Genomic DNA, 21996 nt, shown 5'->3' on the forward strand with positions numbered 1-21996 from the left:
CGTGCTGCTGCTGGTCTTGTTCCCAGGCTGTCTGGGGATGGGGGTTTCACATGCCCATGGCGTGTGCCCTCGGTGTGCTTGGGTCGAGGGACAGGGTGAGGGGTGTGGAGATGTGCACTTTGAGCCTGGATTCCTCTGCTCTCAGCAGGGTCTTTATTCTTTTCAATCAAACATGTGAATAGAACTTTCCTGCAGCTCTCACAGGGCAGCTGAAACCACACTTGGTGGACAGACTAGCCTGAAGGAGAACACCGTGCACTAAAGTGACAGTCCCTTTTTCTCTGATAATGATCTACAAAGATTCCCTTTGAGTCCAGCAGAAATAGCCAGGGTTTGTGACTTGGAAACACTCCTCGGGAGTGGTGGGACAGAGGAAACAAAAAAAATCAAATAAATAAATAAATAAATAAATAAATAAGGCTCCACAGCTCTGCTCTGCAGTTTGGTGAACTGGGAGCAATACTGGGGCAAAATATTTTGTGATCAAGAAGGAAGTGAAACCAACATTACCACATGTTCCTCTTCACCTCTTGCTGTAGGACAGGGCTGACTCCTGCACTGCCCACAGTAGAGCCCCCTGTTCCAACAAACACCCTCAGGCAGAATGAATCATGATGCATGAAAGGGATCTGCTAAATATAGGTGATGATTTTAAATGAGAAAGAGCATTCGTTTCCCTCTGATACATTTCTTGTACTTTATTACTCTCATCCTCTTCTTTTTACAGGATCACATCCTGAAAAAAGCAGATGTCCAACAGCAGCACCATCACTGAGTTCCTCCTGCTGGCATTCGCAGACACGCGCGAGCTGCAGCTCCTGCACTTCGCGCTCTTCCTGGGCATCTACCTGGCTGCCCTCCTGGGCAACGGCCTCATCCTCAGCGCCGTAGCCTGCCACCACCGCCTCCACACCCCCATGTACTTCTTCCTCCTCAACCTCGCCCTCCTGGACCTGGGCTGCATCTCCACCACTCTGCCCAAAGCCATGGCCAATGCCCTCTGGGACACCAGGGCCATCTCCTATCAAGGCTGTGCTGCACAGGTCTTCTTTTTTGTTTTTATGATTGGAGCAGAGTATTTCCTCCTCACAGTCATGGCCTATGACCGCTACGTTGCCATCTGCAAGCCCCTGCACTACGGGAGCCTCGTGGGCAGCAGAGCTTGTGCCCAGATGGCAGCAGCTGCCTGGGGCAGTGGCTTTCTCAATGCTGTCCTGCACACGGCCAACACATTTTCCCTGCCCTTCTGCCAAGGCAATGCTGTGGACCAGTTCTTCTGTGAAATCCCCCACATCCTCAAGCTCTCCTGCTCAGATGCCTACCTCAGGGAAGTTGGCATCCTTGTGTTTAGTGTTTCTTTAGTCCTTGGTTGTTTTGTTTTCATTGTTTTCTCCTATGTTCAGATCTTCAGGGCAGTGCTGAGGATGCCCTCTGAGCAGGGCCGGCACAAAGCCTTTTCCACGTGCCTCCCTCACCTGGCCGTCGTCTCCCTTTTTGTCAGCACTGTCACATCTGCCTCCCTGAAGCGTCCATCAAACTCATTCCCATCCCTGGACCTGGTGATGTCATTTTTATACTCAGTGGTGCCTCCAGCACTGAACCCCGTCATCTACAGCATGAGGAACCAGGAAGTGAAGCATGTTATAAAGAAACAATTTACACATTTGTTAAAGCATCACTAAAGTTCTCATCAATTTATCCATTCTTGTAGCATATCCAAAAAGAGTTCAGAGAATCTTTCATTTCTAATGTACTTTAGAACTAGTTTTGCAAATACGTGATAACATTTTGAGTTAAATATTAATTTTAGCCGACTGCCTGTTATTTATTTTAATTGCTATAATCAGGTAGTCTAATTTACCTATAGAACTAGGCTTCCTCAGTAGATATAGACAATAAAAAATCCATGAGAACCTCACTGGTCTGAGCTGACATCTCTTCCCATCCCCTCCAGAGCTGGGGGAGCAGCCCCAGCACACAGGAGGGGCTCGGGGCCAAGAACCCAGCTGCCACATGCAGGAGCAGCCCTGGTGGTCCTCGGGGCTGCCCCTCACTGCCCGCTGGGCTCTGCCTCTCTGCTGCCTGTGGGTCGGGGCTGCTGCTTCCCTGGAGCCATGGCCATGGCCAGCAGCAGGACGTGGCCTTGTCACTGCTGCTCTCTTTCAGCTTCCACATTATGCTTCTTTCCGTGTTAGTCTTGAGGTCTCATATGCCTTGGTGACAGTCCTGTTGTGTCTCCAGTGGTATCCCTGTGGCTGCTGACAGCAGCAGGCACTGTGCAGCCCTGGGTCACTGCTGAGCAGGGGCTTGTAGTGCAGGATGGCTGGGCTGTGCTCAGCCATGCCCCAGGAGATGACCTTGCTCTCTTCCTCCCCACCACTCCCCACACGGGGCAGGCCCTCAGGAAACACCCCTGAGCCTGGAGATGCACCAACCTGCTGCGGTGAGGTGCCACTACTGCAGGGGCAGAGGGGAGGGTTGGAGAGACACGTGGAGCCTGCAGGCAAGAGTGGTGTGGCCTGGGGAAGTGAGTGGAAAAGTTACCCTTATCCTGGGTAACTTATCCTGGGAAAAGTTACCCTGGAGCCATAGGAGCCATTCTGGAAAGAAAACTTGTAGGCAGGAAGCGCACTTTTGTGATGGTGCCGAGCTGCTGGGCACATTGTGCAGGGTGTTTCAATGGACTTTTGTGTCCTTTTCCATCATGTATTAAGTGCCACGTTTCTCAGGAATAGAGTACCCAACAGAGCAGTGACAGATACTCTGATATCATGAAAGCCACCAGAAAGATATCCCTAAGAATATGACTGATATAGTGAGGTCAGGAGAAGCCCTGGTCAGGAGAAATGTGAGATTTGGAAGAGAGAATAGGACTATCCAGCAGAAACTAAAGTTTTTGTAAGAGGTAGCAGGGTTCAGGCTATGCGGAAGCTGCTGTAACCGTGTCTTAAAACACTTATATGAGGCTATTCCCCAGCTTCAAAGAGTAAACTTAATTCCTAAATTTAAATGCTACTCCACACCCAGACAGGAATCGACTGCTCCTATGCCTGACCTCTAAGTATGCACTGAAACCAAAACTCAGCCCATAGCCTTTTTTCCTTACCCTTACTCTCTTGCTTACATTGATCCCTGTCCTTAACACTAGGTTTAAATGCTCAATTTAAGCCTACAATTATTGGAAAAACTAAACAAACCCAAAATCATGAAGCTTTTCCATACTTTAAGCACAGACCTGATACCAACGCAGAACACCAAACCCTCCCAATAAATCTTTCTTTAAACTCAAACCCAGAAAGTTGAGCCCTAGTTCCTGATCCCATGCATGAACACCTAACAGCTGATTCCCTTGTTCGTGTGCATTGACTTCCTCACCTTCAGCCCCTCTCCTAACCCTTACCTTTAGGTACCATACTGGGTCTGGCCCTTAGTGCAGGCCAAGAACTGTGAGGTTACTCTGCAGTCACATGGCATGCAAAGATGGATGTGAGTGGTCATGGGTCTGATCAGCTTGTGGGCCACAAAGAGGAGGTTGATGGGAGTGCTCTGAAGGGCTCAGCTCTGCCTCAGCATTTCCTGCCCCAGCAGGAGCAATGTGACTGTGGCAGGGACTGTGAGGTCACTTCTGTCTCTGCACTTGATAGGGCAGCAGCAGGAACATGTCACAGAAAGGGACTGGGAGGTCACTTGTGTCTGGAGGTGGCAGGTCACCCTTGACTTCTCCCTGGGAGCTGCACTTTTGGGCTGACATGTGGCAGTGGCCCTGCTAGGCCAGCAGAAGGCACCTGCTTGGCATGCTGACTGGGGGATCCCCTCTGCCTCCAGACCCAGGAGGACCCAGGCAGAAAGAAGGCCCCCAGATGGGTTGTCCTGTCCCTTCTGCTTGAGTCCATGAGTGGGCAGCAGGAGGCACAAGGCTTGGCTGTGTCTCCACAAGAAGCTGCAAGGCCAGCAGCAGGCCCCTGGCTTGGAAGCTGCTGCTGAGTTGACTTGTGTCTGGTTGGCTGAGAGGCCGCAGGGAACCTGCTGGGTTGGGATGCCTACTTCAGGAGTAGTTTCCACCCTGGTGGAGCTCTCTTTGGTAGTAGGAAATAGCAGGAGAGAAAAATGTCCATGGAGTATACATTGGAAGTTACACGTTGTCCACGAGGAGGAAGAAATGTCCCTCAAAGTATATTGCTGTGGTGCCAGAGGTCACCCTCTGATCAGACCCTGGCTTTGTGTTTCAAGGAACAGCTGGTGAGGGATGAGGAGACATGGGTGAAAGCAAAAAATGAGAGCAAGTTGTTGAACAGAGATGGGTGTCTGCAGACGTCAAGGAAATAGGGGGAAGTGTGGGACAAAATAGGAAAGCCTTCAGAGGAGAAGGCAGAGAGTGCTGGTAAAAGTGGAAGGCCTCAACAGCCCTAAGGTTTTTGTCACCTTGGCTAGAGCTTATGAGGAGATATGCTATATTCATTGTGATGGGGCCTCATTGATTTCTTTCAACCCTGTGCATCAGCTCGGAATTGTCATACCGCTGTTCTTCTCATGGCATCACACTGCCCACCACATCCCACAGATCCCTAGGAAAAGCTCTGAGCCAGACGTGGGGGAGCAGGATCTTCTCTCCCAGTAGCTGGTGGCAGGCTTTGGCCCTTCTGCTTTATCAAAGCAAACAAAGACCTTTCTCTGCACAGTGCCTTTGCCTGTCTGTAATCATGGCCTCCAATTATCTGCCCTAACAAGTCTCTGGGGAGGTTGTCTTAGTAATAACCTTCAGTGGCGCCCATTAATACTCCAAGTCACTTCAACTTTTCCTTCTGACTTTACTTGCTCAAGCGGTTACATCATTGTCCTCTCAGTACCTGAGCGTCACAGGCTCAGCACCAAAATACAGCATGGACCTCATTAGAAGGAAGAAACTCCTAGCATCTCCTCTGTATTTTTGTCCAGGACTTCAAGACTTGTACAACTATTTGGAGAGTTTTCATGGTATATTTAAGGAGGAAGATTGCATAAAGCACCTAATAAAAACCTCTTCTCATCTTAAAGGATGCTTTTAGTTGAATTTCAGTTTGAGGTACTACTCTCTAATTGGTATTGATCCAGGGTGTCTCCTTCGGAGATGTGCTTGGGGAGGAAAAGGAGACTCTGGAGGTCTGACACTGCATGGACAGCCTTGCTCCTCACCACCCCAGCCCTGTCATTTCTCTCAATGGCCACCTGGTGCTTGCTTCTCATTTCCTTACACCAGACTTCACTCAAGGCTGCAGCTGGATGCTATGGCCCCTTTGCAGCAGCTTCTACCTGCTTTCCTAAGAGATGTGGCTGTACACAGGTGCAGAAGGGTCTTTCTAATTTCCAACCAAAGCAAATGAAAACATGCAGCAATTAAAAAAAAAAAAAAAAAAAAAAAAAAAGTATAATAAAATAAAATAAAATAAAATAAAATAATAAAAAAAAAAACAACCTTCTCATCTTCTATTTCTTCTCTGAGGTTTACCTTCCCAAAAGATTGAATGTATAAGAAGTATTTTATAGTGATAGATATGAAATTATGAACAATAGTATTAGCATTGATCCATACCATATGACTTCAAAGATGAAGTATGAGGTTCTTGCTAAGGAAAAAAATTACAGGCTGCTGATAGATGGGCAAGCTGGGCTGCTTCTACCTGAAGCTCAAAGCAGCAACTGGGTCAGTGAGAGCAGTCTGAATGATCAGATGAAGAGGAGGGCAAACCAGAACCATGGGAAGTGCATAGGTGCAGACAGGCATCTGGAAAAGCTACATTGAGCATTGTCTGTTTAATCAAAACTTGTGGATGTGCCTGGAAGATGAGAGAGCACATCGTGACAGACTATGAGAGGACAATGCAACTACAGATGAACAGCAGTATTTCTTCTCCTGCGATGAAAATACATCCTGAACATTCATATTTCTTCATGGTAGAAACTACACTGTGTGACATTTTATGGAAGGGATTGAATCATTTGAAGTGATGAGTAGTTGCTCTATTAGTTAAGTACTAATGAAATTACTGGGTATTGAGTCAGAGCTTTGCTGTCTGACCATAAGCAATCAGGGAAAACCACCAGAGACCCGGTTGTATTTGAAGTAGTTCCCTGGATTTGCAGCTATAGGAAAAGGGCTTTCAGGAGACTGGAGCCTTTTGAGGGATTCAGGTGCAGCCAGGTGGAGTTCAAGGGTACCTCTACTGCTGGCAGTGGTCTTTACCCCTGCAACTACAGCCCAGTCCAGCACATAAAACCTCTTCAAAGACAACACCCCTTCTTCAGTGAATTTCAGAAATTGACCTAAAGCTGAAATGGCCATTGGGAACCCAAGATACTCTCCTTTCTTCCTAGTAGACAGCTGAGCATCCATTTACCATCGTGGGACATCTGTGGAAAATTCAGGTTGCAAGACTCAAGAACAGGAAACTTCAAATAACTAGGATACAACCCATCAGCTTGCCGCACTTTGGGAATCCATCCCCTTCCAACTATGGGGATGAAAGTGCAAAATGCACTGAATCATGTTTCCCCAAAAGTACGGGAGTTTCCATCACTGGAGATACAAAAGCCCATCTGGAAATGGGCCTGGGCTGCCTGGTTTAGGTGTCCATGCTTGGCTAGTGTGGATGGCTACATGGGCTTTGGAGGTCCCCTCCACTCTCAGTGAACCTATCACTCTGCAGTGCCTGGCAGTGTTTCTGAGAACTTCTCTGCAGTATCTTCAAACCTGGTGGACGCTGGGTGCTCATGGGGCATAGGATCTTTTGGGGATGAATGTCCCACATGGCTGCTTCCCAAGCCAGGCCTTGCCCAGGGTCAGTCCCCTGCAGGGGAGAAAACGGCCCTTCTCCTGTTGGCTTTTCATTGCCTTCCTCTCAATACATGCTCTTCTCATCGTTGAACTCTTTTACTAAATACAGATGTCTAGGAGTGCTAGAGTACAAAATTGAAAACAGAGTAGTAGGAGTGCTGAGAAGTCAAAGGTGACCTGCCACCTCCAGACACAAGTGACCTCACAGTCCCTTTGCGTGACACGTTCCTGCTGCTGCCCTATCAAGTGCAGAGACAGAAGTGACCTCACAGTCACTGCCACAGTCACATTCCTCCTGCTGGGACAGGAGATCCTGAGGCAAAGCTGACTTCTCTCTAGCCCCCTAGGTACCTGTTTTTCTCTTTCTGGGTTAGAGACTAAGCAAAGTTTTAGTGGGAGTGTGTGTTGTTCTGCTTGTGGTGTCGTGTCTGTGGTTAAGGTATGGACAAGCTCTACAGCTTAGGGTTTTTTAGGTCTGCCAAGGAGTCTAGGGTTAAACAGAGAGTTTTCATGTTACTGTTAAGGGAAGGCATTAGGTTTAGCAAGAGAAAAAAAAAAAAATATTCCTTTCAGAGTATTGTAGTAGCATTTAGGTTTAGGCATTAAAATTACTGGCTCATGTAAGGTAAGGGCTATATGTGACTAGTTTAAGTCAGTGTTACCACAGCATCCACATTACATAAACACTCTTACTTCTATGAAATCATAAGTTTCTGCTGGCCAAGCTCTTCTTCCCATCCCGACATATCACATCTCTCTTGTCCAGGCTGCTCTTGACCTCTCCATATCTTATTGGGATCAGCCTTCTGATGACATTCACGATCGCAGAGTATCTGTCTCACCTCTGTTGGCTCCTCCATTCCTGAGACAGTATTGGCATGGTAGTTAGAAGAGAAAAGGACACAAAGATCCTTAGAAGCATCCTGCACAATGTGCCCATCAGTTCTGCACTGCCACAAAACTGCACTTCCTACGTACAAGTTTTGTTTCCCAAATGGCTTTTATTTTTTTATTTTTTTTTTTCTTATGCACGGTTCTGTTTTGGATGTGCAGATATGGAATAAGGAAAGTTAAGGAACAGATGGAACTGATCTTCTCAAGGGATGCAAGGAATAATAGGAAGGGATTCTACAGATACACTGCTCAGAAAAGAATGGCCAAGGAGAGTGTACGCCCTCTGATGGATGAGAAGGGTGCACTGGTAATGACAGACATGGAGAAGGCTGAGGGACTCAACAACATCATTTCTTCAATCTTCCCTGCCAGTGAGGCTTCCCAAGTCTTTCATTTCCCTGAACCTGTAGATGGAGGCTGGGGGTGCAAAGTCCAACCTGGTGGGAGTTAAGAGCAGGTCCAAGACCACCTGATGACACTAAACAGGTACATGTCTATGGGGCCTGATAGCATGCATCCCAGGGTCCTGAGGGAACTGGCTGATGTAGTTGCCAAGCCTCTCTCCATCATACTTGGTGGCTGATCATTCTGCAGAAGAGAAGGCTCCAGGGTGACCTCTTTGTGGCCTTTCAGCACTCAAAGGAGACTTCTAGAAAAGATGGAGAGTGACTCTTTGCTCAGTCGTATGACAGGACAAGAGGGAAATGTTTTTAAAGTAAAAGACTAGAGATTTAGACTAGAGATTAGGAGGAAACTCTTCACCCAGAGGCTGTTGAAGCACTGGAACAGGTTGCTGAGAGACCTTAGGGATGCCCCATCCTTGGAACTGATCAAGAGCATGTGAGATGAGGCCCTGGGCTACCTGATCTCATGGGGGGCATCCCTGCTTATGGCGTCCATGGACCGGGGCTTGGAACTAGATGCCTCTAAGGTCCCTTCCAACAGGAGCCATTCTCTGATTCTATGGTCTCACTAGCTATGCCTCAAGCATGACTCCCATGCCATCAGCCTTCCTGTGGTCTCTCACCTGACCAGAACAGAAGGTGCCTCACCATCATCTTCAATGCCTTGTGCGTGCTTCTGGCCTTTATGGCCCCTATCTGTGCCACATTCCTCATGCAGGTCCATCAACTCCAGAGACAGAAGTGACCTCCCAGCCTCCTTCACAGCCATTTGCCTCCTGCAGGCCCAGTACATCCTGAGGCACACCTGACCTCATCCCAGCATTCCCAGCCAGCTCCACCTCGTGGCCTCTGATCTGATCACATACCTGTCACCTCACATGCCTCTTTCAATGCCATGGGACTGCTGCAGGACCTCACAGTCCCTGCCCTACCCCAAGCGGACAAGCAGCTGAAGTTAGGGATAGGAGTGGGGTTGAAGCTGAGATGTGCTGTGTGCATGGTGGAGGGCTTTGGGGGTTAGATGATCAGGTTAATGTTTAGGAAGTAGAGGTCACCCTCCAGGGTTAAGGGAATGGCAACGGTATCAAGGGAGGGATTGGTGTTCTGCTCAAGGTGTCTGCTCAGGATCTGGGATAAGGACAAGTTTTGAGGTTTTTAATTTAGATTTGATCTGAGGTGTAGATTCAATAATAGTATTTTAATCCTTAGTTAGGCTTAATTGTCCTCCTGTTTACCCTTCTTGTAGAAGATGCCTTTCATGTCTGGCTTTTCAAAATCCCGAGTAACGTCTCTCCTTTATCTGGCCTTTCCAAGGTCTTTGAGAGAGGTCTTATGATGACATCTGCAGATCCACTAGAACCTGTCTCATCCTTCCCACACCACCTCTAAGCAACTTGAGGACTGACTGGGAGGATGATGATGGTTTGGGAAAGAGCTTGGTTAAAATCTCCGAGGAGGAAGACCAAAAGTTCTTCTCTCTACTAGAGAAACATTTATTCATGCCAATGAGTATGTCCTGTTCCTGTGTGGAAAGATTAATGTTATGATTGCTTTAAACAAAATGCTGTACCAAATGTTTGAAGGGCATAAGATACTGATTTTTTTTTTCCTTGGCGATTGTATTAGTAGCTTATGTTATGCGCTGTTCTGCGCTTCACATGGAGAGAGATGATCGTGTTATAGAAAACAATGACACTTGTGAGGACAAAAAAGCAGGTGGATAAAACTTTGAGTCTGCCAACACAGGACACACACACATGAAAACTGCATGATTAGGAACAGGAAGATTGGATACAAATACAGATTACAAAAGCAAAACCATGAGTATCACCGTGGCACTGCAGAACAGCTCCAGCAATGGGGCAAAACCACGGAAGGTGTCCACGACACTGGGGCCACAGAACTGTATCTGGGAGGAGGAGAAAGAATTCCTGTACATGAGAGAAATTCCCCTGGTTCAGGTACAGCTGCCTTCTGGATTCAGACCTTCCACTTCCCGAGCCTTGCAGAGAACAGGGATGGCATACAGCCCAGGGCTGACTGTAGGACATGGTCCCCAGCAGGAAGTACTGCGGTCATGCAGAAGGTGCAACTGAGAGTGCTGCCACCTCTGTGAGCAAAGGAGGTGCTGTCCCCAGCCAGGAAGCTGGCCAGCATCTGGCGTAGGGTGCTGGAGCTGTACAAGGCCTGCAGGGAAGATGAAGAAGACCATGGGCATCTGCAGGTGTTTGGTGTCAGGCACCAGCATAGTGATGAGGGTGTTCCACATCACAGTCACCATGCTGGTCAAGTAACAGGGGAAGAAGAGATTTGTGTATGGGTAGAGGATCTTCCATGTGTGTTACTGGGAAAACTCAACAAATGCTTAGTGTCCAATTCCCTTCTTGGAAAACCTTTTAGAGCATTCAGTTCCTCCCTCTCTTGTTAGGACACATTTAGAGGGGTGAAGAGATCCCTGCCTGTCATGGCTGAGGTGTCCTGCCATGCAGTGGGAACAGAATAGAGGTTAAGGGAGGGAAACATTTGTACTCATGTTTGATAACCACAGTCCAACAGCACAAATCACACTTTAAAAAATCAGTCTCTGACATCTACAGAGAGAAGCAGTTGGTGATGAATTCAGTCTGCTTCAACCACCACACCCCAGCAGAGACCCTGCTGCCTTTGGGAGCTGTCAACCCTGAGGCCTTGGGGACACCTTGAGGGAACCCAAGGGCACAGAGCAAGCAATGCCATGGTCGGGTGCTGTGCTGCTGAGCTGGGCTGGGCTCCTGGGCCCAAGCAGAGCTCCTGGCAAGCGCTGCAGAGAGACAGCTGTGCCCAGGAGCAGCTCCTCTGCACAGTGCAGCAGGGCTGGGGTCTCTGACCACAGCTGGCACGCAGAGAGGAGAGAAGGAGAGAGGGCTTGGAGGCACTGAGGAGCGCAACAACAGAGGGCAGCGTGTGGCAGGACACATCTGTAGGCTCTTGACACCGTGAGGCTCTGGCAGCAGGGCACTGCAGGTGGGGTTGCCAGAGGGGTCTTCTGCAGCTGGCACATCTGATGGATGATAGCATCTGCCTGGGTCATTGTCTCTATTTCTACAGAAAGGAGTAGAAAAGGCTTTAGAGAATGGGAAATATGACTGGATATTTCAGGAAGAAGACCAAGGCAGGGGCTACCTGAAAGGCAAGACTTTTTTCGTAGCCTGTGCTTGCAGATTCCTGCAGTGGAGGGGAGGCAGGTTTCATGGTAATGGATTGTAGGTATTGTAGTGGAGACTGAGACTCCAAGAGAATTGCAGTGTGAGATCAGTTTGTCAGCAATTAAGTTTATAAAGTTCCTACGCACACCTCAGAACAGAAACTGCACCAACATCATTTTGTGGTCCTCTCAGGTTTTATCCTAGCTGATCTTTATGAGCTGCAAGCCCCCTGATGCCCAGTGCTGGGAGACATCTCTGTTTTTGGGAGGTCTCTGCAAGCTTGAAGTGAGCACAGATCATTTGCAATGAGGATGAGCTGCCTCATCTGCAGGCAGAGCTGCAGCACAGGAGGGTCTGCTGAGTGTCCGTCTGTCCCTCCCTGGCCTTGCCTCCCCTGGCAGCAGCACGCTGGCATTCCTCCTGGCTTCTCCAGCTGGCCGTGCTGCTGCTGGTCTTGTTCCCAGGCTGGCTGGGGATGGGGGTTTCACATGCCCATGGCATGAGTCCTCAGTGTGCCTGGGGGAAAGGGAGTAGGGGGACAGGGTGAGGCATCTGGAGATGGACACTTTGAGCCTGGATTCCTCTGCTCTCAGCAGGGTCTTTGCTCTTTTCAATCAAACATGTGAGTACAACTTTCCTGCAACACTTACAGGGCAGCTGAGACCGTACTTGATGGACAGACTGGCTGTCCTCCCTAAAGAACACTGTGCACTAAAGTCACAGTCCCTTTTTCTCTGATAATGATCTACAAGGATTCCCTTTGAGTCCAGTAAAAATAGCCAGGATCGGTGGCTTGGAAACATTCCTCAGGAGTGGTGGGACAGCTGAAAGAAAAAACTCAAAATACAAAAATTTAAAATAAAATTTAAAAAAGCCTCCACAATTCTGCCTTGCAGTTTGGTGAACTGGGAGCAACACTGGGGAAAACCTCTTTGAGATCAGGAGGGAAGAGAAACTGACATTTCCCCATGTTCCTCTTCACTTCTTGCTGTAGGACAGGACTGGCTCCTGCATTACCCACAGTAGAGCCGCCTGTTCCAAGAGACAGCCTCAGGCAGAATGAATCAGGATGCAAGAAAGGGATCTGCCAAATGTCTGCCAGAAAGTACACAATATAGGCAATGATTTTAAATGAGAAACTGAATTTGTTTCCCTCTGATACATTTCTTGTACATTATTACTCTCATCCTCTTCTTTGCTCAGGACCACATCCCGAAAAAAGCAGATGTCCAACAGAAGCACCATCACTGAGTTCCTGCTGCTGGCATTCGCAGATACACGCGAGCTGCAGCTCCTGCACTTCGCGCTCTTCCTGGGCATCTACCTGGCTGCCCTCCTGGGCAACGGCCTCATCCTCAGCGCCATAGCCTGCGACCACCGCCTGCACACCCCCATGTACTTCTTCCTCCTCAACCTCGCCCTCCTCGACGCGGGCTGCATCTCCACCACTCTGCCCAAAGCCATGGCCAATGCCCTCTGGGACACCAGGGCCATCTCCTATCAAGGATGTGCTGCACAGGTCTTTTTCATTGCTTTCTTGTTTGGAGCAGAGTTTTCCCTTCTCACCGTGATGGCCTATGACCGCTACATTGCCATCTGCAAGCCCCTGCACTACGGGAGCCTCGTGGGCAGCAGAGCTTGTGCCCAGATGGCAGCAGCTGCCTGGGGCAGTGGTTTACTCATTGCTGTCCTGCACACGGCCAACACATTTTCCCTGCCCCTCTGCCACGACAATGCTGTGGACCAGTTTTTCTGTGAAATCCCCCAGATCCTGAAGCTCTCCTGCTCAGATGCCTACCTCAGGGAAGCTGGTCTTCTGGTCTTTAGCGCATTTTTAGCATTTGGTTGTTTTGTTTTCATTATGGTGTCCTATGTGCAGATCTTCAGGGCAGTGCTGAGGATGCCCTCTGAGCAGGGCAAGCACAAGGCCTTTTCCACGTGCCTCCCTCACCTGGCTGTGGTCTCCCTCTTTGTCAGCACTGGCATATTTTCCTACTTGAAGCCCCCCTCCATTTCCTCGCCATCCATGGACCTGGTGGTGGCATTTCTGTACTCGGTGATGCCTCCAGCCCTGAACCCCCTCATCTACAGCATGAGGAACCAGGAGCTCAAGAATGCAGTGAGGAAACTGTTTCCATACATGCTTCTTAAGCATCCATGATGTGTTCAGAAGATGTATTCTTAATACTGTGCAAATATTTTGATTCATACTATATCATATCATTTTTATTGTTACTAGTGTTATCATGACATTATCATTCATAATAATACTAAAATAAATAAAAGGGTATTTGGAAAAATGACACAACATTTTTTAAATTATTTTTCTCTCTAAAAATTTGAACAATATTTCATTTTGTTTTTAATAATCTCATTCTTAGCATTCTGTATGTTACATCTTGTGTTAGGTTTGACCACATGGTCTAATGCATATACAGAAGCAGGCTTCCTTGGTAGTTAAAGACAAGAAAGAACTCAGTGGAAATTCATTGGTCTCAGTATCCTTCTCTTCCCATCTCCTCTGGAGCTGGGGGAGCAGCTCCAGCATCCGGGAGTGGCTCAGGGCCAAGAGCCCAGCTGGCACAGGTAGGAGCAGTGTATTTGGATTAGACCTTGTGGATCTAGGTGACAGTCCTGTTGTCTCTATATCAGAGCTCTGGCACAAAGCCTTTTCCACGTGCCTCCCTCACCTGGCCATGGTGTTCGCCTCCCTCAGGCCTGTCATGGTTTCCTACCTGAAGCCCCCCTCCAACTCCTCCCCATCGCTGGACCTGGTGCTGGCATTTCTGTACTCAGTGGTACCTCCAGCACTGAACCTTCTCATCTACAGCATGAGAAACAAGAACTTAAAGTATGGAGTGAGGAGACTGCTCCTATACATGCTTCTTAAACATCAATAATGAGTTTATAATATATAGTCATAATTATGTGAAATTACTGTGATTCACGTCAGTTTACTTTTATCATTATTTCAGTAATGCTATTCTTAGCATCCTGCCTGATAATTAATTTATTTACTTTGACCAAATCATCTAATCTACCCATAGGACTAGTTTTCCAGTGTAAATAAAGACAATAAAGAAGCCATCAGAAATTCACTGATCTCAGTATCCGTCTCTTCCCATCTTCTCTGGAGCTGGTGGAGCAGCTCCAGCATGCAGGAGGGGCTCATGGCCAAGAGCCCAGCTGACACATGCAGGAGCAGCCCTGGTGGCCCTTTGGGGCTGCCCCTCACTGCCCGCTGGGCTCTGCCTCTCTGCTGCCTTCGGATCGGGGCTGCTGCTTCCCTGGAGCCATGGCCATGGTCAGCAGCACGATGTGGTCTTGTAAGGAATGGAACCTGAGCATGAAATAAATGGTATGGAATAAAGGGTGGATAGATATCCTGGTTTCAGTTAGGACAGAGGTAATTTTCTTTCTAGTAGCTGGTAGGGTGCTATGTTTTGGCTTAGGATGAGAAGAGTGCTGGTAAGACGCTGATGTTTAATTGTTGCAGAGCAGTGCTTACACCAAGCCAAGGATGTTTCAGCTTCTCACTCTGTCTTGCCAACGGGCAGGCTGGGGGTGCAGTGGGAGCTGGGAGGGGACAGACCCAGGACAGCTGACCCAAACTAGCCAAAGGGGTATTCCATACCTTCTGACGTCATACTAAACAATATGTAGGGGTGGGTAGCCATGGGGAGGAGGGCTGGACTGCTCGGGGTTAGGCTGGGCATCGGTCAGTGGGTGGTGAGCAATTGCATTGTGCATCACTTGTTTGTACACACTATTAGTAGTAGTACTATTATCACCATTATTGTTATTATTGTAATTGTTATTATTATTTTCCTGTCTTAATAAACTGTCCTTATCTCAATTCACAGGCTTCACTTTCCCGTTTCTCTCCCCCATCCCAGAGAGGGAGGGGGGAGGATGAGTGAATGACTGTGTGGTGTTTAGCTGTGGTTGGATTAAACCACAACACCTGGACATGAGAGTTTTGATCTTTGGGGGTGGTAAGAGGAGCATGGGCAGCAGAAAATAATGATTTCATAGAGGGAAGAGGCATCATGTAATGTAGATCATGTGGTAACACTGACTTGTACAGTCATATATGGCCCTAACACTATTTTAACCAGTAGTTTTAATCCCTAAACCTAAATGTTCCTCCAACACTCTGACAGGAATCCATTTCTCTAAAGCTTGAACACAAGGTATCCCTTGAAGCAAAGCTCACCCCATAACCCCTTTCCCTTACCTTTTCTCTCTTGCTCACCCTAATCCCTTCCCTTAACATTAGTAATAAAATGCTCTATTTAAACCTTGGCTTCTAGGCAGACATAAAAATGAACCAAACCACAGAGCCTGCCCATACCCTACACAAAGAAGAACACCAAACCTTCCCATTAAACATTTGTTTACTCTCTAACCCAGAAAGGTGAGCCCCAGTCCAGTGGGAACTAGAAAGTAGTCAGCTCTGCCTCAGGATCTCCTGCCCCAGCAGCAGGAGGAATGTGACTTTGACGTCACTTCTGTCTCTGCCCTTGAAAGGGCAGCAGCAGGAACGTGTCACACAAAGGGACTGTGAGGTCACTTGTGTCTGGAGGTGGCAGGTCACCCTTGACTTCTCCCTGGGAGCTGCACTTTTGGGCTGACAGCTGGCAGTGGCCCTGCTAGGCCAGCACAAGGCACCTGCTTGGCATGCTGACTGGGGGATCCCCTCTGCCTCCATGCCCAGGAGGACCCAGACAGAAAGAAGGCCCCCAGTTGGGTTGTCCTGTCCCTTCTGCTTGAGTCCATGAGTGGGCAGCAGCAGGCACAAGGCTTGGCTGTGTCTAGCCAAGAAGCTGCAAGGCCAGCAGCAGGCCCCTGGCTTGGAAGCTGCTGCTGAGGTGACTTGTGTCTGGTTGGCTGAGAGGCCGCAAGGAGCCTGCTGGGTTGGGATGCCTACTTCAGGAGGGGTTTCCAACCTGATGGAGCTATCTGTGGTAGCAGGAAAGAGCAGGAGAGAAAAACTTGCCACAAAGTGTGCCCTGTGTTATAAATTAAACCACACAATTTACTGGTCTATTGAAATTATTTTATTAATCAAGTAAGCAGACACAAGCAAAACAGCGCTAGGTGGCTGGGGAGTCTCCGCTCCGCAACAGCACGCAACTTCCCTTTCCAGTGTTGCTGTTTTATAGTAGTTGAATTCCGGCTTATCAGGACTTGTTGAACTGGCTGAGGCTGCGCAATCTATTGTTGAGAGGGGGGGTCGTTATTCCTCTGCTTCGTGTTCAGGTGGGGGTAGTAAAGCGGCAAAAAGGATGTCTTGTGGTAAGAAATTTCACAAAGTCTGGTTTAACTCAAGGATGTTCACCCAACACCCCCTCCTGCTTCCTCCCTTATCAAGGCACTTAAATTTTACAACCTTTTCTCCCCAGCAGATTCTCCAAATTCCTCAAAGACAATGAACAAACCCCCACTAATTTATCACACCCTGGAAGGTTGGAACTGGCCACAAGGAGGAAGAAATGTCCTTCAAGGGGTTGTGCTGTAGTGCCAGAGGTCACCCTCTGATCAGACCATGGCTTTGTGTTTCAAGGAACAGCTGGTGAGGGTTGACGAGACATGGGTTAAAGCAAGGGATGAGAGCAAAGTGGTGAACAGTGGTGTCTGCAGACTTCAAGGCAATAGGGCAATGTGTGGGACAGCATTGGAAAACCTGCAGAGGAGAAGGCAGAGGGTGCTGGTAAAAAGGGAAGGTGCTAACAACCCTGAGATATTTGTCTCCTTTGCTGCAGCTTATGAGGAGAGATGTTATACTCATTGCAATGAGGCCTCATTAATTGCTTGCAACCCTGTACATCAGCTCAGAGGTGACATACCACTATTCTTCCCTTGGCATCACCCTGCCCACCACATCCCACAGATTCCAGCAAGAGCCTTGAGAAAGACTTGGGGATGCAGGATCTCCTGTTCCAGTGGCTGGGGCCAACCCTTGGCCCTTCGGCATCACCAAAACCAACCAAGACTTTTCTCAGCATAGAGCTTTGCCTGTCTGTAACCGTGGCCTTCAAATATCTGCCCTAACAAGGCCCTGGGGAGGCTTTCTTAGTAATAGCCCTCAGTGGGGCCCATTAATACTCCAAGTCACTTCAACTCGTCCTTCTGACTTTACTTGCTCAAACAGTTACATCACTCTCTTCTCAGTACCTGAGCTTCATAGACTGAACACCGAAATACACCATGGAACTCATTAAAGTGCAGAAAGTCCTAACATCTCTTCCATAGTTGTCTTCAAGCCTTCACGCCTTGTGCAGCTAATTGCAGAGCTTGCATGATGTAGTTAAGGATGAAGTTTTCAAAAAGCATCAAATATTTTTTTTTTCTTTTTCATTTAAAACGCTGAATTTTGTTGCATTTCAGTTTGGAGCATCATTCACCTATTGCTATTCATCCAGGGTGACTTATTTGCAGACCTGCATCAGGAGGAAAATCAGAGTCTGGAGGTCTGACACCTCATCTGCCAGCAGTGGTCTTTGTCCCTGTAGCTGCAGCAGGGCTCAGCACATGAAAACCTTTCAAAGATAATTCAAGGAAAAATAAAATAAAATAAAATAAAATAAAATAAAATAAAATAAAATAAAATAAAATAAAATAAAATAAAATAAAATTGAAATGACCATTGGATCCTGAGACATTCTAAATTAATCTTAGTAGACACCTGGACATCCATGGTTCTCTTGGGTCTTCTGTTGAAAACTCAGGAAGAAAACTAAAGAAAATATATCTTCAAGTGGCTGTAGCTGTACCCATGAGCTTGGCCTCTTTGGGGAAATCGTCCCTTTCCAGCCAAGGAAACCTAAATTGGGTAAAGTGAAAAGACCTGCCCAGTCAATGGAGTAGGGCAAAGTCCTACTTCCTGTGCTATAGATGCAGAAGGCAAAAAGAATTGCAATGTGCCTGACACTGCTCTGGGACATGTCACCCAGGTCAGGCAACTTTACCTTAGTGCTGACAAGTCCATCACATAACCACGCTACCAAGCTCTGCATCTATACCTTGGCTCTCCAGTTAATGAACGAAGGTCATGGAGGGCAATCAGGGAGACTCGGTTAGCCAAAGCCTCACCGGTGGTGCCCTCTTGGAACTTTAAAGTTCCCTCTCCTGAAGCCAGTCTTTGCTGTTGCTGGGCAAAGTTGTTTGACAAATGAAAAGTTATTTTTGAAAAGGACTGCTGTGGGGCGAAGGGTATAAGAGGGGAGCCTGTCCTCAAGATGAAAAAAGACATCCCGACATAATGAAAAAGGAATTAATAGGGACAGGCTAGCAGAATAGAGACCAGGATGGGAACAGGCACATTGATCACCTCATAAAGATAGGTTTGGCCAAACTCAGCAAACCACTCAGAGACTCTCGTACAGAAAGTCGCTGGAAATGGGCGCACTGGAGATGGGAAGAAGCTCAAGCTGAGAGAAGCGGAGCCACGCACACAACTGCCCCTTGCTGGTAAGCAGCTGCACATTATGGGGAATCATACGTCCTTAGAAACAAAGACTGTCCTGCTAACCTTACAGCTTATTCTCCTTCTTAACAATTAGACAGTTTATGATCCTGAAATATGGAACCAAATTGATGTCAAGGTGTGGGAATCTGCAACTAAAAATGACAAGGTTGCGGTGGGACTGCTCGGCACCTGGCAAGCAGTCTCTGAGGCCTTAAAGAGCCATGTGGGACCACAGTCAGACACACGTGGTTTGCCAGACAGTGAGGGAGCTGCAGGCTCATCCACCAATCCTTCTACTACACCATCGCCCCCGCCCCCTCCACTAGTGCCATTGCAGGCCTTTGCTATTATGCCCCCTGGTGACATGCCTTTTGACCCAGGCCCTATTGGCCTTGAAGAGGAGATAGATATGTTTTCTTCGATCTGGGAAGAATAGGATACATAAGGCCCGAAGGCCGAGTTCCTAGCAAGACATGTTGTTCCCACAACTAGCCCTGGAACTCTCTGGTGTTTGTAATCAAGAAAAGGAGTGGAAAATGGAGACTGTTAAGTCATGGAAGATATGGGAGCACTTCAACCAGGATTACCAACTCCAACTATGCTCCCCCATTCATGGACTTCAACAGTAATAGACTTAAAGGATTGTTTGTTACCATTTCTGATTGTACATATGTAAAGGCATATATAAAAGCAATGTTCTGTACGTTTAGAAAGTTCGATCTTCGTGTGTGCATCTTGGTAGAGCATAGACTCCCCAGACACCCAGCACTGTTTGCTTGCCTTTTATAAATATTACTAAATTCAGATTGAGTAAGACTTCATTTATAACAGGTGCTTTTGCCATTCCTTCCCTGTTAGACTCACTTCAACCTCCAGTGCAGTTATCTCTTGGGATGCCCCGTCATTCCAGAAATACATGTGCATTCTGCCTCTTTGTAGCTTGATGGCATCAGGGTACACTCTGCACCGGTGTCTAGTAGAGCCTGATACATTTGTGTGTCTGATGTGTCAGGCCATTAAATATACACAGTCCAGTAAACCCAATTGTCCCTTTCCTCTGTGCCCCCGCCTTGGCTGGAAGGAGGACCCCTCTAGTCTTGCTCATAGTATTCATTGCTGTGTCTGGTAGATGGCACACTGGAAAGCATGTCCCATCATGGCAGGGGAGACGTCACTGAGAGCCAAGGAATGCAATTCGGTGCAGGAGTTGGGGCCCACCAGAGACAAGGAGTCAAGGCAGTTGGGTGGGGGAGGCCAGCAGAAGCAGCCCAAGGGGTGGTGCTGCTTGTGAGGACACATTTGTGGCAGCAGCCTGAGTGGGCAGCAGCTGTGCGCAGGCGAGGGGAGGCCAGGAAGTGCGTGCCAAGAGCGCTCCTGCCAGCACAGACAAGGCCGGCGCTGAGGCCAAGGGCAGAGGCAGGCCCAGGGCAGGGGGCTGCAAGGGCCATGCTGAGCTCCCTGCCCCTGCAGCAGCCGCCCTGGCCCTCGGCAGATGTGCTGGCAGGCTGCAGGGAGGGGACGAATGCCCTGGGCCCCCTTCCTGCTCTGCCCAAGCCAGCAAGGGCCCAGAGTGGCTTCCTCTCCCCTGCCCCTGCAGCTCTGGGCTCCCTTCGCGCAGCCCTGGCTCTGCAGCACCAAGCCCTGCTGGGAGCCCTCCCCTGCATGCTGCCACTGCTCTCTGACGCTGCTGTTGCCCTCTGCCGGGCACTGCCCAGCCCAGCCCAGCCCCTGCCCACCTCTCCCCACCTCCCTGCCCTCTCCCCAGCCAAGCCCAGCAGCCCAGACTGTGCTGTCCCCAGGGCAGTGCCCACCACAGGCTGCTGCAGGGCTCTGGGCACGGCCACCACAGCCCCAGCCCCTTGCAAGGCACCGCAGCTGCTGCCTCAAAGGCAGCTCTGGGCCTCCCCAGCAGTCCCCACGCTGGGGCCAGACCCGGCTCAAGAGATGGAGGTCTGTGAAGCTGCAGGAGCCCTGCTTTCTTGCCTGGCAGATCCCCAGCACACAGTGCCTGTGCCCCGCAGGGGCAGCCCCGCTTCCCAGGCCAGCACAAGAGGCCTGGCCCAGCCACAGAGCAGCTCCACATTCCTCTCCAGCATGTTATTTGCCATCAGACTAAGCACAACCGGGACAGTTCCAGGCCAGTCAAGGCCAGTTATTGTTTGCTGAGCCATGGCCAGCCAAGAAGGGAACTCCCAGTCCAGCACTACACTGAGCACTCTGAAATTCTGATCCACAGTGAAGGCCAGAAAAGCAAGAGGCCCGTTCATGCAGCAGTTCCTTGGGTATATTCCTTCCACCAGCTTTGGAAGAGCTGTGCAATGGAAGAGATGCCACTGTACAGACAGCAAGATACATGAGATCTGAAGACTTAGTTGAATGTGAAAGCACAAGAGAACAATGAGGAAGCCAAAGGGAGTAGCAGTGACAAGACCACGTCCTGCTGCTGGCCATGGCCATGGCTCCAGGCAAGCAGCAGCCCCAACCCGAAGGCAGCAGAGAGGCAGAGCCCAGCGGGCGGTGAGCCTCTTGGCCCTGAGCCCCTCCTGCATGCTGGGGCTGCTCCCCCAGAATCAGAGGAGATGGGAAGAGAGGGATACTGAGTCCAATGAATTTATGCTGTCTTCTTTATTGTCTGTACTTACAGAGGAAGCCTAGTTCAATATGATTGATTAGAAGACATAGTCAAAGTAAATAAATTACTTAATAAATTAAAACAATGTCAAAAGTTATGAAAATAATCAAAATGAAAAATGAAATGAAAATCTCTCGTCAGTTACTTAAAATAGAATGGTAGCATTTAAAGGATTATTATTGTTATTACAATATGATAATAATACTAAGTACAAAAAATGATATGATACAAATAACAATAATGTTAACAGCACTGATGCTTAAGAAGCACATATAGAAACAGTTTCCTCACTGCAACCTTGAGCTCCTGGTTCCTCATGCTGTAGATGAGGGGGTTCACTGCTGGAGGTGCCACTGAGTACAAAAGTGACACCACCAAGTCCAGAGATGGGGAAGAGATGGAAGCGGGCTTCAGGTAGGCAAACGTGGAAGTGCTGAGAAAGAGGAAGACCATGGCCAGGTGAGGGAGGCACGTGGAAAAGGCTTTGTGCCGGCCTTGTTCAGAGGGTATCCTCAGCATTGCCCTGAAGATTTGCACATAGGCTATAGGACAGCACAATGAAAACAAAAGAACCAAAGGCTAAAGAAATACTAAAACAC

General features: G+C 48.6%; 1 protein-coding gene across 1 annotated transcript; it reads left to right on the forward strand.

The window, feature by feature from the left end:
* Nucleotides 1-749: 749 nt before the first annotated feature.
* On the forward strand, nucleotides 750-13455 carry LOC311428073 (olfactory receptor 14C36-like; the record flags this gene model as incomplete). The annotated part of the gene is made up of 2 exons (XM_084539633.1): nucleotides 750-1127; nucleotides 12898-13455. The coding sequence occupies 2 exons, from the start codon at nucleotides 750-752 to the stop codon at nucleotides 13453-13455; spliced, it is 936 nt and encodes a 311-aa protein (XP_084395759.1).
* Nucleotides 13456-21996: the final 8541 nt, after the last annotated feature.

Source organism: Aythya ferina, assembly GCF_964211825.1.
Source record: "Aythya ferina genome assembly, contig: HAP1_SCAFFOLD_29, whole genome shotgun sequence".
Taxonomy (NCBI): Eukaryota; Metazoa; Chordata; class Aves; order Anseriformes; family Anatidae; genus Aythya; species Aythya ferina.